This window comes from Aquarana catesbeiana, linkage group LG02 (genome assembly GCF_042186555.1).
Source record: "Aquarana catesbeiana isolate 2022-GZ linkage group LG02, ASM4218655v1, whole genome shotgun sequence".
In the NCBI taxonomy this organism is placed as follows: Eukaryota; Metazoa; Chordata; class Amphibia; order Anura; family Ranidae; genus Aquarana; species Aquarana catesbeiana.
In genome coordinates, this window is record NC_133325.1 from 295416387 (window position 1) to 295433722 (window position 17336).

The 17336-nt window shown below is 41.1% G+C and overlaps 1 protein-coding gene across 3 annotated transcripts in view; it reads left to right on the forward strand.

Annotated features, from left to right (window-relative positions):
• CUL4A (cullin 4A) overlaps positions 1 to 17336 on the forward strand; it is a 151243-nt gene that overhangs the window by 27543 nt on the left and 106364 nt on the right. For all 3 annotated transcript variants that reach the window (XM_073614541.1, XM_073614540.1, XM_073614539.1), the window contains exons 3-5: positions 5757 to 5872; positions 11186 to 11289; positions 16375 to 16444. In XM_073614541.1, the coding sequence (XP_073470642.1) occupies positions 5757 to 5872; positions 11186 to 11289; positions 16375 to 16444 (290 nt within the window). The remainder of the gene's footprint in view (positions 1 to 5756; positions 5873 to 11185; positions 11290 to 16374; positions 16445 to 17336) is intronic.

Below are 17336 nucleotides of genomic sequence, written 5' to 3' on the forward strand. Positions count from 1 at the left end.
TAAAATGCCATTTTAGTCCTAAGACTAAAACTAAATCGAAAATTTGCTGCCAAAATTAACACTGCTCACAATAGGAGGCAATCGAGGACTAGGTGGAAGTGCAGTGAACAGTCTCCAGAACTGCAACAACCTGTTAAAAAATACATACCAAATAGTAACTTAATAAACAATAACGGAGCAATAAATAGTTTGCAGGGAATTCAGACCAGTTGTCACTAGGTCCCTACGAGCCTTAAACCAACATGTCAGCCTGTGTAGGGTGGAGAGACAGTTGCTCTGGTTGGTTGGCTTTTAAATGTAATATCACAACCAAGCATCCAATTCCCCAGGTGGGGGACAATGGCTTCAACAGTATATATCGGTAATCACAGTGACAGAGTAAGACGAGCTGGTTAGTTTAACCATATGTGTGCTATTCAGCTTGGACTAGGATGTTGTTAAGTGGGTATGGCAATTTGGCCAGTTTGGGTTGCCGCGTCTGCTGTGAGCTAGCGGGAGGAGCCAGAGTACAAGAGCCCTTTAGGAGTAAGTGGGCAGTGTGTTTTCTTGGTGTCTGAATATGGTCGTGAGGTAGCCCCACGAGTGGGACTGCCCCAATAGGGGTTCTCAGGGTGCATGCAGGGCTAGTTAATAGTTTAGGGGTCTGGAGGTTCTTACAATAAAACCTGTATGGGGGGGTGGGGTAGAATGGGGTGGGAAGGGAAAGGGGTAAAATGGGTAGAGGATAAGGGAGGGACTGGGGGGGGTAGGTATAGGAAGGGAGTTGTATATAACCATGAAAGAACAGTTCGTATGGGCCTGAGGTGAAGCGCCTGAGGATAGGGAACAGTCATAAATCGAAGGGTGGCAGCTGCGTGTCTAGCCAGGTGGGCTAAATAGTGCGGGGTGCAGACTGGGTCCCCAAAAAGTAGAAGACCTGGATCTGCAGGGACTGGTGTTCAGTCCATTGTGTCTTCAAATCCTTGGGGCTGGGTTCGGGGAGGCGTAGCGGCCACGTTTAAAGTCATTGGAAGGCGATTGCTGGTGGTTAGATGCATGATCATCAGCTGTCAGCTTCACACACCGGGGAGACCCACGGGCAGCTACCCCGATGGTGTTTAGCGGTGCCAAGCCTGAAAACAAGCAGAAATCCATCAATAACGTGCTGAATAAACCCTTGTCCAAGATGGCGGCATCCCCGTCTTCCCAGCCCTTCACACAGAGCACATTGCAGCCACCCAGGCTTCCCACTGCTGCATATAGAAAAAAACAGATAAAATTGTCAAGGAGGTACCATCTGTAAGAATAGCCCAAAGGAAGGGGAGTGTCACAGTATCTGAGCAGAAGTAAAAATAATACCACACTCAACCCACCCAGGGATAAGAGGCCTATTGCCTATAGCCCAGTTATCATAATGATAGGGATAATAAGGCAAGTTCCTCTAAATCAAAACCAAGTATAAACAAAATTCCAGGAATGGGGAGAAAGCAGGAAAGAAGCCCAAATCGCTGGAAAAGGATTCGTCAGGGAGGAACAACCAAATAATATATTCAACAATTCTTTATTGGAAAATTACAAAAACAAAAAAATGCACCCACACTAAATATAATAAGGTATCACACTACCTCCACCGTAACTTTAAAATTAATGACGATATCGCAGGTAATCACCACGGACAACACCCCTCAATCATACAAACTTTCATCCACCATATGAAGCTCATACTACAAACTGGAAATTAATGTAATAATTAGCTATAATAAATTATATGCAGGTCAACAGTTCATAGAAGGCAAGGTGCAAATGATGAGTCTGGTTATGATTACAGCCTCACTCCCCAGGCACTCCACATAGACATCCCACCCGATACATGATAATCAAAATAGTGCAAAAGTACAAAACGATGAGGAGATATGTTACATCATCATTTTGAAGCAATTGATTGCTTGGAACATTCATATCTATGATTGATTGTCACTATGGGTATTGCCAGCATTGGAAAGCAATTTAAAAATGATTTTACCAAAGATATTTAAAGTGACTCTCTTGCTTCCTTCAGAAAGTCTAATGGTGACCAAACATGTATTGATATGATGACCACTCTTGCGTTTCGTCCAATTCTGGGCTTCTTCAGAAAGGTCTGTTCATGCAGCTGTAGCCACCAGTCTGTTAAAAATCAGTGACAGGCTGACAGATACAGCAGCTTTACAGATCTTCCTGCACATACAAGAGTTATTACCTACAGTAAAAGACATAGCATGGGGAAATGTACATATATTGCAGAAGTGTTTTTTCCTTCTTTCTCTATTTTTGCCTGAGGTGATTGTAGCCAGGCATATATTTTAAAATGACAGCATTGGTAGCTTCTACATTTCTGTCTTTATCAGTTCACTTTAAATCTTTACAGTTGAATAATATGACCATATAAGAGAAACTTAACCACTTCCGGACTGGCTCACGCCGATATACGTCGGCACTTTGAAGAGGGATATCGTTGTTATGGCAGCAGCCAGCTGCCATAACCCCGGTATCCTCTTCTTCAGTGAGCGGTCCAGTTTCAGATAAAAGTGGTTTCTGCGGCGGTTTCGCCGCAAGATCACTTTTATCTGTCCCTCTGCTCTCCAGTGCCCTTCGCCGCTTACTGGAGCCATTGCTAGCGGCGGAGGTAATCGGGTCCTCTCCCTGGCTTGGTATGGAGATGAGTGAGGGGAAGATGGCCCCCACCCGTTTCCATACCTTTGCAGGGCGGAAGTGACGTCAAAACGTCACTTCCGCCCACAGCTCTTAGCAACATTTTTTTTTTACTTTTTTTTAATGACATTTAACTTTATGTATTTTTTTATTGCATTTTAATGTAAATATGAGATCTGAGGTCTTTTTGACCCCAGATCTCATATTCAAGAGGTCCTGTCATGCTTGTTTTTATTACAAGGGATGGGATGTTTACATTCCTTGTAATAGGAATAAAAGTGACACAATTTTTTAAAATTTTTTTTTAAAAAGAACAGTGTAAAAATAAAAGGTAAAATAAATAAGAAAAAAAAAAATGTAAACGTGCTCCGTCCTGCCGGGCTCGCGTGTAGACTCATACTTGAGTAATGCCCACATATGAAAAAGGTGTTCAAAGCACAGAGCAATAATTCTAGCCCTAGACCACCTCTGTAACTGAAAACATACAACCTGTAGAATTTTTTTAAACGTTGCTTATGGAGATTTTTAAGGGTAAAAGTTTGTCGCCATTCCACGAGCGGGTGCGGGTTTTGAAGCGTGACATGTTTGGTATCAATTTACTCACCGTGACATTATCTTTGACAGTATAAAATAAATTGGGCTTGTAAGATCGCTGCGCAAATACGGTGTGACAAAGTATTGCAGCGACGGCCATTTTATTCTCTAGGGTGTTAGAACCCCCAAACATTATATATATATATATATATATATATATATTTTCTAAGTTAATTTTCTAGCAAAAAAACTGTTTTTAACATGTAAACACCAAATCTCAGAAAGAGGCTCGGTCCTTAAATGGTTAAAAAAGATCTTCACTATTTATGTATTTCCTCAGACCTGTTTTGTATTTGTTTTAGAGAATACCAGAGGGAATAAGGAAACACATAACTAATGGTGACATATAATCTGTTAATTTCCTCATGCTCAAGAATTTTTACATTGTATCTCTAATTACAAAGACGGATATTTTTTCTATGCTTCTCAGCTCCATCAAGTGGCCATAATGCTTTATTTTTACTGCTGCCTATAATAAAAGAACATTCATTCAGAAGAGAAAATGGTCTAAAGAACTTTTGTTTTTGCCCAATTCACACAGAACAAATGTACATACAGATTTGTTAGATTTTTTTTTTTTTTTTCTTAACCACTTGCCGACTGCCGCACGCCGATGTACGTCCAAACTTTGGCGGCGGATATTGTTGTTATGGCAGCAACTAGCTGCCATAACCCCGGTATCCCCGTTTTCGTGCGGCGGTTGGCTTTAAAAGTGGTCCCTGCGGCGGATTCGCCACAAGATAACTTTTATCGGTGGTGGGAGAGGGCCCACCTCCCCCTCCAGCCGCGATCCGGTGCCCTCCGCCGCTTACCGGAGCCGTCGGTAGCGGCGGAGGCGATCGCGTCCTTCTCCCTTCTGTGCCTGGAGACAAGTGAGGCTAAGATGGCACCCACTCGTCTTCATGACACTGCTGGGCGGAAGCGACGTCAAAATGTCACTTCCGCCCACGCCTCTTAAAGGCACATTTTTTTCAATGTAATTTTTTTAAATGACTTTTTTTTTTTTAATTGCATTCTAGTGTAAATAAGAGATCTGAGGTCTTTTTGACCGCAGATCTCATATTTAAGAGGTCCTGTCATGCTTTTTTCTATTACAAGGGATGTTTACATTCCTTGTAATAGGAATAAAAGTGACAGAATTATTTTTACACTGTTTTGAAAAAAATAAAAATAAAATCATGGAAAATAAATAATAATAAAAAAAATTTTTTTAAAAAACCCCCGTCCCGATGAGCTTGCGCGCAGAAGCAAACGCATACGTGAGTAGCGCCCCCATATGAAAACGGTGGTCAAACCACACGTGAGGTATCGCCGCGACCGGTAGAGCGAGAGCAATAATTCTAGCTCTAGAACTCCTCTGTAACGCAAAACCACCAACCTGTAGAATTTTTAAAACACCGCCTATGGAGATTTTTAAGGGTACAAGTTTGACGCCATTCCACGAGCGGGCGCAATTTTGAAGCGTGACATGTTGGGTATCAATTTACTCGGCGTAACATTATATTTCACAATATAAAAAAAATTGGGCTAACTTTACTATCTTTTTTTTTTTAATTCAAAAAAGTGAATTTTTTCCAAAAAAAGTGCGCTTATAAGACCGCTGCGCAAATACGGTGCAAAAAAACGTATTGCATTGACTGCCATTTTATTCTCCAGGGTGTTAGAAAAAAACAATATATAATGTTTGGGGGTTTTAAGTAATTTTCTAGCAAAAAAAACTGTTTTAAACATGTAAACACCTAAAATCTAAAACTAGGCTGGTCCTTAAGTGGTTAAGTAGATCCCATAGTGTTTTTTTACTTTGATTGTACTTAAAGTGGTTGTAAACCTCAGTCATGAAATCTGAACAAAGCACATATATCTGTAGTGTTTACTTGTCTGTCTGGGTGTCATTTCTCTCTGGTGCTTCATTCTTCTGCTATCAGCATGTGTCACTTCTGACAAGTTGACCTTGTGAAATGGTGAAAGGGGAGGGAGCTCAGCACAGATCTTGTCTATTCACAGCACAGCTCTGCATTGTTCTTTTGTTCATGTGCTGTGTGTGAAGGGGGTGTGTGTTCCTCTTCTCCAATCAGCTCTCATACATTGTACATATATGTGTGTGTATATGTATGTATATGTGTGTATATGTATATGTATATGTGTGTGTGTGTGTATATATATGTATGTGTGTGTGTGTGTATATATATATATATATATATATATATATATACATACATACACACACACACACACACACACACACACACACACACACACACACACACACACACACACACACACACACACACACACATACATATATATATATATATATATATATATATATATATATATATATATATATATATATATGTGAGGGTGTACAATCACTTTAAGGTTTTGTGTGGTGTAACTTTCTGTTGGTATAATTAAGTTGTAATTAAGCATAGCTTTATACACTTGCATTGATGCTTTAGATATTTTGGTAATTTTAGTGCTACCTGTTGCAGATAAACCGAAGCTACCTGATAATTACACTCAGGATACCTGGCAGAAGCTCCAAGAAGCAGTAAACGCCATAGTGAGCAGCACTTCCATAAAGTACAATTTAGAAGAACTCTATCAGGTATGAGCTTTCTTTGTGCTCTGTGTGCCTTTTTATCTCAAAGTTTCTTATTCTTCTTCTGAAGTAAAGTATCACAAATACTACAAAGCCGCTAAAAGCCACTCACGTGGCTTTTTCGATAATTTTTCTTCAGGTTGGGTTGGAATTTAAGTTTTATAAGTGTAGTTCTATTTAATGGTTCCACTCATGTGCTTGTTCATTTTTGTTTGATTAAAACCAAACTTCTATCATTTTTATTTATTCATGCTTGTTTGTGGACAACTTAAAGGCTTGTGACATTGTTATTTTCCAAAAAAAGTAGAAAAAGTAATAGAAAAATGCATGTGGAGAAGTTGCATTCCAGGAAAGTAAAGGGGGTGGGCCCATTTACAGCAAAGAGATTACATACCCAGTACAGAACTTCCACGTAACATAGAACTTGCACACACAGCTTAGTGTACAGTAAAGATATGGCAGAAAATTATCATTGCCGATATTATTGCCGATACCAAGTATTTGCACGAGTACTTGTGCAAATGTTCCGATACTTGAAACTGATACCTTTTGTAGTGCAGTTTGAGCCCATACAAAATGAATGGGCTCAAATTGGGCTGCAAAGAATTACATGCCATTTGAACAGGAATGTGATTCCTGTCCGAATCATATGTGGTTTCCCGCATAGCTCCTGTGTGAACCAAGGCTTGTCATAGTGACTTCAGCCTGGGTACTTGACCGAAAGCATCGGTACTCGTACTTGCCGATAAAAACCGTTATCGGTGCAACCCTGCAGTAAACTACTTTTTTTGGAGGCATACAATATAAAGCTTTCTAGTGGTCATATGCAATTATATAGGGTGTTGTTTTCATTTGTATGATTTATTGTAGTATCAAATAGGTTGCTTTGCATACTTGGTGTTAATCCCTCTCATATCCTGACCTTATAGTCTTTACAACATCATAACATTGCGTCCTGGTAAATATGGTGGCTGTTTGCATAGGTTACGCAATTCAGTAACCGTGGGGAGAGGGCCATGAGAGCATGTTGTGCACAGGTATATGTCAGCATACTTGAGCTTTATAAGTATAGTGAGTGAGCTTAGAACACTGCTGGTGTGAAACATTCCAACAGTTTGCACATAAACTTTCCATAATATTGCAGTCTTTATGTCCAGATGTCAATGTTAAATATTAATAAAACATTCTTCATGTTTGCAAAACCTTTTTTGGATCTGGAACATATGCTTTCAAAGTTGCCAGGCCAGAGTTTTTGGTACCTTTTTATTTGTGCTTCATAATAAAGAATTCATTGCACTTTGGCTGTCAATGAATAAGGTTTAAAGTGTTATCAAAAGTATTTTTTTTAATTTAATGTAATAAACATGTTATACTCACCTGCTCTGTTCAATGTTATTGCACAGTGCGGCCCCGAGCCTCCTCTTCTGGGGTTTCCCGCTGGCGATCTTGGCTCCTCCTCTTCTATGAGTGCCCTCATAGCAAGCCGATCTGTCAAAAGCAAGAGAAGGGAGAAGCCCTGCACAATGCTATATCTCTTCTCCCCTCTTTCCCTTCACACAGGGAAGGAAGAGGACAGAAAGCCATAAAATGTTTTTTTTTACCTTAAAGAGGAGTTCCATCCATTTAAAAGTCAGCAGCTACAAAAAGGTCACGAGTGCTTAAAGCGAAAGTTCAATTTTTGGGTGGATCTCCGCTTTAAACACTTGCCTTCTGGGCACTTTCACCCCCTTCCTGACCAGGTCAATTTTTAGCTTTCAATGCTGTCGCACTTTGAATGACAATTGCACGGTCATGCAACACTGTACCAAAATCGAATTTCTATCATTTTTTTTTTTTTTTGAGACAGAGCTTTCTTTTGGTGGTGATTAATCGCCACTGATTTTATCTTTTTTGCTAAACAAATGAAAAAAGACCAAAAATGTTGAAAAAAAAAAAAGACTTTTTTTTTTCCTTTCAGTTATAACATTTTTCAATAAAGTAATTTTTCATCTGCACTGATAGGCGGCACTGATTATCAGTGTAAATGTCCCCTGTCACTGGATAGCTGGTTATCAGCTTGCCTTTTCTCACACAGCGACAGTGCTGAGGAAAAGAAATTCAGATGCATTTGTTTACATGTGATGAACTGTGATTGGACGCAGCTGATCTCATGGTAAAGAGCCACTGTGATTGGCCCTTTACCTTGATCTGTGATCAGCTGTGTCCAACAGACACAGCGATCACAGAGCAAGCCCAGTGCACGCCCCAAGGGTGCAAAGGGGGCAGGTTCAATAAATGCCCTCCCAGAAATGGACGACTGCACTGTAGTCCTCTTTCGGCTTTAGTGCGGTTGGCAAGTGGTTAATGCAGGGAATGCATGGAGGCAAAAAACATTTTGGCTTTAGAACCACTTTAGCTTTTGCTTTCTGGAAAGGTTTTATCTCCCTTGGCTGCCTGTACTGCCTCTAATGTCTCTCTTCTTGCCTGCCACATCACCCCTGAGCCGAAATTGTTTTACTGAAGGGGAAGAAATGCTAGAAGATGAATTTATGACAGACAATGACATTTCCCAGACTTGTGTTACTAAAATAGAAAGGAAACCAGGCTTACGCTCTTAGACTTCTTTCACGCTGAGGCGGTTTTCAGGCATTTTAGCGCTAGAAATAGCCTCCAAATAACGCTTGAAAACCCCCTCCCATTAATTTCAGTGTATCTTTACACTGGGGCGGTGTGTTTGCAGGATGTTAGGAAAAGTCCTGCAAGCAGCATCTTTGGGGCGGTTTGGGAGCGCTGTATACAGCGCTCCCAAAACGCCCTACCCATTCAAATGAATGGGCAGCGCTTCTAAAGCGCCTGAAAAGTGCTTTGAAAGTGCCGCAACGCGGGTTTTTTAACCCCTTCTTTGGGGTTAAAAGGGCCCCGCTAGTGGCCCAAAAGCGGCACTAAAGCGAGCGGCGCTTTAGCACTGCCGCGGCTCAGTGTGAAAGGGGTCTTAGAGTTGTGGCCACATCTGCTGCCTGCATGGTATCTTTAGATTAAGTAAGGCAGCCCATGTATTAGTTGTTCTCTCTCTTTTTTTTTGTTCAACCAGCAGGTTTTAAAATTACCAATTTCCCCATCCATTCGAGGTGGATGGTGGAATTACCTCACTGAGTGATCATGTTCTGATGGCAGGAAGTCTCCCCGCTGTCAGAAAACACTGATCAGTGCTGCCGGCTACAGCCTGCGACGTTGATCGTGTGAAAATTTTTCAACAGGCTGGTTGTAAAGAAGCCTATTGGTAGATTGACTTCTGTACAATCAGCCTGCCAATACATGGATCGAAACTTGGCTGGTCCATGCTGAACCAGCCAAATTCTGGCCCATTTATGGCTGGCTTTATGTACCAGCACAGTTGGTGACATGGATGACAGACACCCTGGAACTAGCTTTTACACTGTTACTGGCAACTTCAGAGATGCACACCAACAGACTCATAGCCTGAATGATAGCATCACCCAACCTCCACTGCACTGCTATGTGCAATGTGATGACACACAGATCAAATGCCTAGGTATGGGGGTACTGACAGGGAAAGATCTGCTATGCACCATCTGTGTATAGATGGGCTTAGGCAGGGACTAAAAGAGAATCTTTATCTTGCAATTTTGAGAATTGTTTATATTTATCAAATTAGCAGTTCAGAGAATAAGCACACTTTGCATGTTTCATTTTATAGTATAATCACTGATAAACAAAAAGTCCAAATGATGATCTAATTAGTCCAAAAGATCAAGTGTAGATTTAGTAAATCTATTGCGGGAGGGACAGCTGGAGAGACCTATACTGCCTGCACTACATCTTTATGGACACCTAACAACTGATAATGTATATTCAAATCCTTTTTTGACCTTCCATAATAGAGGGTCCATCTTGTGGGTAAGAGCACATCCTGACTTTGTTGGTGATGTCACATGGTGGAGGATATCGTTGGATACACCTTGCATTAAGCACTTTAATCCAGTATTCTTTGCTGTGTTTTCACACTTGATCTTTTGGACTAATTAGATCATTATTTGGACTTTTTGTTTATCAGTGATTATTGAGCGCAATTTATTCCATTTCTTCCATTTAACTAGTTGAGTTATATATCTCACCTTGTATTGTGCTGCTATTTATGTTTTATTTTTGTCACACAAGCGCAGTATTGTTTTTGTGTATTTTTTTTCTCAATTTATGGTATGCCTAGAAATGGAAAAGTGCCAAAACAGTGTGATGTTAATATTGTCATGTAAATCAAGTTCTAATGAGAAAAAAAACAAAAAACTTGTTTTCTTACATGGGAAGTATCGTTATGTAGTTTCTCTAGGCAATATGTCCACTTATTAGCATTTTAGCTAATCTGAAAATAATCTGGCTCAAACCAATTGTGGGTTTACAACCAAAAACCTAGCCAATATCTCAAAATCAGTTTTTTCAGTAGAAGGAAAAATTACATTTCCAGTAGGTGCTTCACTAAGACATTCAGTACTCTTGGGGTTCGTCTCCACTGACAATTAAAATGCCCCATAACCACCTTGCATGACTGCGATAATGTAAATGCATGGCACTGTACACAAAGGTGCAGTGTTTAAGAATGGCAATGCAGAAAAGCCAACAGCGGTTGCACATGTTCACAAACTGTGCGATGAGTCTTAAAAATGTGAGGCACTTTTTTCTAAGCATTTGAATGCACTGAATTTGTATTGTTAATGGAGACAAGCCTTGTGTTTCTGCAGTGTAGTGTGCATGGTGTTGATGATTTTTTACTGAACCATAGGGCCACAACCTACCTCCTGCCGGCGGGCCACTGCTTAATAGCTAACACAGTCTATGCAGAGCTGGTAGTTATTATTTATGTTTTGCCACCTTGTTTAAAGCAGAACTTCCCTAAAGGGAAGTTCCGCTTTATGCCCCCCTCCTCTTATTTTTTTGGGTGGGGGGGGGTGTCAGGAAAGTGGGTACCTGGTTTTGACAGGTACCTGCTCCCACTTCCAGTCGGATCTCTGCAGGTCCAACTGGAAGTGGGAGCACTAGCTTTTGAAAAAACCAGCTGAGACACAGACCTGTGAGCCTCTATTCATTTTTCATGGGAAACATCCGGCAATACACTTTAGCGCGACTTGATTTTGGAAAATTGCTTTTACCAATATGGCAGGCCAATGAACTGGGGTTTCAAATGTTTGATACATTGGGAATAAACTGTGTTTTTCTCATTCTTTATATTTGCATTTATGCATATTAAAGAGCTCATGTAATAACAATAAATGTATAAGGTATGTCATCAAGTAAAATTGATTCACTGTGTTTTTTTATTTCTAGGCTGTGGAAAACTTGTGTTCCTCCAAAGTGTCTCACACACTGTACAAACAGCTGCGCCAAGTATGTGAGGAGCATATGAAGGCTCAGATCCATCAGTTCAGGGAATATCCTTTATGTAATGCAAACAAATCTAAAGGAAAATATGTTGAAGAAACTATCTTCCCAATGTGCTCATTCATGGATCAGTTTGACTATTTAGCTTGGGCATCAGATGACCGGATCTGTGTATTTGTGTATGTGGGTAGCAACAGACAGAGGCAACTGTCAATAAACACTCTAATTTTGAGCTGGACAGTGATTCATTGGGTTGATTTACTAAAGCTGGAGAGTGCAAAATCTGGTGCAACTGTGCATGATAGCCAATCGGCTTCTAATTTAAGCTTGTTCAGTTAAGCTTTGACAAAAAAACCCGGAAGCTGATTGGTTTCTGTGCAGAGCTGCGCCACATTTTGCATTCTCCAGTTTTAGTAAATCCACCCCCATGTGTGCAGGTTTCCATTATTAACCTTTCTTATTTTTTTTCATACTGGTATTCAATTTTTTGAATGAGGGTCAACATGCTTTCTAGTCAATGTTTGCTAAATTTTACAGCCAGCAGCTTATTTTCCCTATTCAGGGGTTTTACATTTTATGTTTCTGTATGTAAGTAGGTTTTCTTTGTCTAGTTAGACCAGGTAGTCTAAAGCTGGTCATTTAAGGCTCAGCATTTTTCATTCAGCCAGCAGGTTGAACGAATAAACCTGAACTGATTTCCCCTATCCACACATTCAAGGTGGATGCAGAAATGTCATTCTATTCTGAAATTGGAAGAGCCAGCTGGACTTCTCTGCTGTCAGAATACACTGACCAGCGCTGCAGCCAAAATGAAAGTTTTCTAGCAAGCCCATTCATGACGAGTAAATCAGTAGATTGACTGCTCTCGAACAGGACTGGCCATAGATGGATTGAAATTCAGACGATCCCTGCTGAACCTGCCAAATTTCAATTCACCTTTGGTCAACTTTAATTTTTTTTTTTTTTTAATACTTTTTCAAGCTAGACTACTCACTAACAGTAAGTACACAACTAAAGTTCGTTCGTGGAAACTGTTTTGCCTGGTTTATATATTTATTCAAATTGGTCTGGTGATGCAGATACAATTGCCAGACAGCATCGACATGTTGTTTGATCTTTAGTGTAGTTAAACAGTACTGCTTAGATGGGGAACCATGCAGTGGGGAAAATATTTATTTGATCCCCTGCAGATGTTGTAAGTTTGCCCACTTACAAAGAAATGAAGGGTCTATAATTTTTATCATAGGTGTATTTTAAATGATAGAAACAGAATATCGACCAAAAATCCAGAAAAAAAAAAACACATCATACAAATGCTATAAATTGAGTTGCAGTTCAGTGAAAAAAATAAGTGTTTGATCCCCAAGCAAAACCATGACTTGGTGGAGAAACCCTTGTTGGCAAGCACAGAGGTAAGATGTTTCTTGTGGTTGGATTCCAGGTTTGCACACATCTCAGGAAGGATTTTAGTCCACTCTTCTTTACAGATCTTCTCCAAATCCTTAAAACGGACCTTCAGTCATTTTTTTCATCTCTCCATCTATTAAATCTTCTGCCCTTGTTGTTTTAACTTTGGATAGTAAAACATTTTTTTTCTGCCAGTAAATAACTTACACAACCCACTTCCTGTTTCTTGTCTGGTAAAAAGCCTAGGCTTATGACATCATGCACAGCTCTCTCTCTCACTCTCCTGAGAGGTTGCCAGGAAGGGAGGGGGTGATGAGTCATAAGAGGGCCAATGAGAGCTGCAGAGCTGGAGGTGTGTCTGTGTAAATCCAGGAAGTGAACACACAGCAGCTTCAGCTGCCCACAGTTAGAATGGTTGAAGCCAGATTCAGTGGAGGGAGATTTCTGCAGCATATTTGGCAAGTACAAAGTCACAGTATATATAAAATAATATGCAAAGTTGTTGGAGGGAAGCTTCAGAACGGCAAAGATGTTTTTATTACAAATTATGTGAGCAACTTAAAGTTTCAGCTCCCTCCATACATTTTCTATAACATTAAAGTCTAGAAACTGGTTAGGCCACTTCATGATCTTAATGTGCTTCTTCTTGAGCCACTCCTGTGTTACCTTGGCGGTATGTTTTGGGTTATTGTTATGCTGGAAGACCCATCCACGACCCATGCAGTGTTCTGGCTGAGGGAAGAAGGTTCTTATTCAAGATTTTACAATACATGGTCCCGTCCATTGGCCCCTCAATGCGGCAAAGTCAGCCTGTATGTTTAGCAGAGAAACGGCCCTAAAACATCATGTTTCCACCTCCATGTTTCCACCTGTGCTTGACTGTAGGAATGGTGTTCTTAGGGTCATAGTCAGCATTTTTCTTCCTCGAAACATGGCGAGTCACGTTAATGCCAAAGACCTCAATTTTGGTGTTATCTGACCACAGCACTTTCTCCCAATTCTTTTCTGAATCATTTGGATGTCAATTGGCGAACTTCAGATGGGTCTGTACATGTGCCTTCTTCAGGAGTGTACCTTGCGGGCACTGCAGGATTTCAATACATGACGGCGTATTGTGTTTACCAATGGTTTGTTTGGTGACTGTGGTCCCAACTGTCTTGAGATCGTTCACAAGCTCCTTTTATGTGTTCTGGGCTGATCCCTCACTCTTCTTATGATCTTTCTTACCCCATGAGGCAAAATCTCGCATGGAGCTCCAGACCGAGGGTGATTGAAGGTTTTGTATTTCTTCCATTTGCAAATAATCGCTCCAAAAGTGGTCTCCTTCCCATCAAGCTTCTTGCTGATGGTCTTGTAGCACATTCCAGCCTTGTGCAGACCTACAATCTTTTCCCTGACGTCCTTTTGACAGCTCTTTGGTCTTGCCCATAATGATGAGGTTTCAGGCTGGGTTCACACTGTGTTTGGTATGAATCTTGAGGGGGGAACTCCACGCAAAATTTTAAATAAAAAAACGGCATGGGTTCCCCCTCTAAAAGCATACCAGGCCCTTCTGTCTGGTATGGATTTTAAGGGGAACCCCCTACGCTGAAAAACGGTGTGGGGGGTCCCCCCCAAAATTCATACCAGACCCTTATCCCAGCATGCAGCCCGGACGGTCAGGAAAGGGGGTGGGGACGAGCGAGCACCCCCCCCCCCAAACCGTACCAGGCCACATGCCCTCAACATGGGGGGGGTGGGTGCTTTGGGGCAGGGGGGCGCCCTGCGCCCCCCACCCCAAAGCACCTTGTCCCCATGTTGATGAGGACAAGGGCCCCTTCCCAACAACCCTGGCCGTTGGTTGTTGGGGTCTGTGGGCGGGGGGACTTATCGGAATCTGGGAGCCCATTTAATAAGGGGGCTCCCAGATCCCGGCCCCCCACCCTATGTGAATGAGTATGGGGTACATCGTACCCCTACCCATTCACCTGAAAAAAAGAAAAGTGTCAAAAACAAAAGACATTACACAGGTTTTTAAAGTAATTTATTAGGCAGCTCCGGGGGTCTCTTCCGACTTCTCCGCTCTCTCTCCGGTCCTCTGTCTTCTGCCGGGCCTCCTCTGCTATCTTCTGCCCTTTTGCCCGCTCTTTTGCTAGTGGTTGCCTGGTCTTCTCCGTCATCTTCTTCCCTCTGCTCTTCTTCCGATGTTGACACGACTCTCTCTCCCGCTGTAATGCTGTGTGCAACGACTTATATTGGCATGGGGCGTGATCACCGGTGATGTCACCTGTGATCCCGCCCCTTATGATGTCACCACCCAGGGCATGATGGGACGGTGACGTCATAAGGGGCGGGATCACCGAGTGACATCACCCGGTGACCACGCCCCATGCTAATATAAGTCGTTGCGCACCGCGCTCACGGCATTACAGCGGGAGAGAGCGTTTTGTCAACATCGGAAGAAGAGAAGAGGGAAGAAGATGATGGAGAAGATCGTGCAACCGATAGCAAAAGAGCGGGCAAAAGAGCAGAAGATAGCGGAGAAGGCCGGCAGAAGACGACCAGAAAGCGGGAGGAGAAATGGAGAGTGCGGAGAAGAAGGCGGAGGAGACCCCGGAAGTCGGAAGAGACCCCCGGAGCTGCCTAATAAATTACTTTAAAAACCTGTGTAGTGTGATAAGGGTCTGGTATGGATTTTGGGGGGACCCCATGCCATTTTTTCCGCGTAAGGGTTCCCCTTAAAATCCATACCAGACCGTAGGGCCTGGTATGCTCTTAGAGGGGGAACCCATGTCGGTTTTTTATTAAAAATTTGGCGTGGAGTTCCCCCTCAAGATCATCAGAGCACAAGTCGCATGCCAAAGTTGGATCATGCAAGATGGCGATCCGACTTTTATCCGACTTCAGTGATATTCAGTGGGATGAAGTAGGATCAAAGTCGGACCAAAGTAGTGCAGGGAGCATTTTCAAAGTCGGACCGACATGTGTCGGACCAGTTAAGACGGCTCCCATAGGGAAACATTGATTTTTCACACGTCATGCGACATGAGCTCCCAATGTCGGAGCATTTGTTGCACTATTGTGAACCCGGCCTGAATGGAAGAGATTCTGTAGACAGGTGTCTTCTATACACATAACGAGTTGTCGTTAGGAGCACCTTCTTAAATTGACAGGACTAATCTGTGTACTGGAGCCAAAATTATTGTTGGTTGGTAGGGGATTTAATACATATTTTACTAACTGAACTGCAATTTAATTTATAACTTTTGTATCATGTGGTTTTTTTTCTGGATTTTTGGTTGATATTCTGTCTCTTTCACCTATGATAACAATTATAGACCCTTCATTTCTTTGTAAGTAGGCAAACTTATAAAATCTGCCAAGGATCAAATGATAATTTTTGCCACTGTAAAGAAGCCACAACAAAATTGACTCTAACCCCTTTCTTCTTTCATAAGCATGTTAACAATTTTGCACTGACAGCAGTACATAAAGTACTACAGCTCTGAATGGTTCATGTTGCTCACCCTCCCACCCTGTTGTGATTGCTGCTGTTACAGGGAATACAGTAGAGTCATATAAAAACATTTTGATTTTTTTTTTTTTTTTATGGTTCCAGTTTTAAATTGCAACAGTAATTACAGGTATGATATGCTGATTTTACTTTTTGTTTTACTCCACTGCTAATATCTCATCTATATTTGCAATGTATTTAACAGTAAATTTCCTTAATCCATTTAATTTTGCACAGAATCTCTTGATAGCTTTTTATTTTTAAAAAAGGTTAACATGTGCTGGGAAGATCATTGTAGACAAATGGTAAGTTTGGGGTTATGTATTTTCTCCTAATACATATAAATATTTGCATATTTAAAATTATATACAGATTGACATTTATAGAAAACACTGTAAAACCGATTACTGAAATATATTGTAGCATTTAAAACATATGTTCTCTTTTTTTTTTTTTGGTTACTGTTGTAAAACGTAAACTAAATAAACCCATTATTCTGATAGTTTGTTAACCACCTCAGCCCCGGACCATTTGGCTGCCTAAAGACCAGAGGACTTTTTCCAATTTGGCACTGCACTGCTTTATCTGGTAATTGCGCGGTCATGCAATGTTGTACCCAAACAAAATTTGTGTCCTTTTTCCCCCCAAATAAAGCTTTCTTTTTATGGTATTTGATTGCCTCTGCGATTTTTTTTTTTTTTTTTTTTTTGCAATATAAACGGAAAAAGGATATTTTCTACTTTTTGTTATAAGAAAAATCCAATAAACTCAATTTTAGTCATGCATTTAGGCCAAAATGTATTCAGCCACATGTCTTTGATAAAAAAAAAAAAAAAATGTCAATAAGTGTATATATTGGTTTGCGCAAAAGTTATAGCGTCTATAAACTAGGGTACATCTTCTGGAATTTACACAGCTTTTAGTTTATGACTGCCTATCTCATTTCTTGAGGTGCTAAAATGGCAGGGCAGTACAAACCCCCCCTCCCCCCCAAATGACCCCATTTTGGAAAGTAGACACCCCAAGGAAATTGCTGAGAGGCATGTTGAACCTGTTGAATATTTAATTTTTTGTCCCAAGTGATTGAAAAAAAAATTACAAAAAGTTGTCACTAAATGATATATTGCTCACTCAGGCCATGGGCATATGTGGAATTACACCCCAAAATACATTCTGTTGCTTCTCCTGACTACGGGG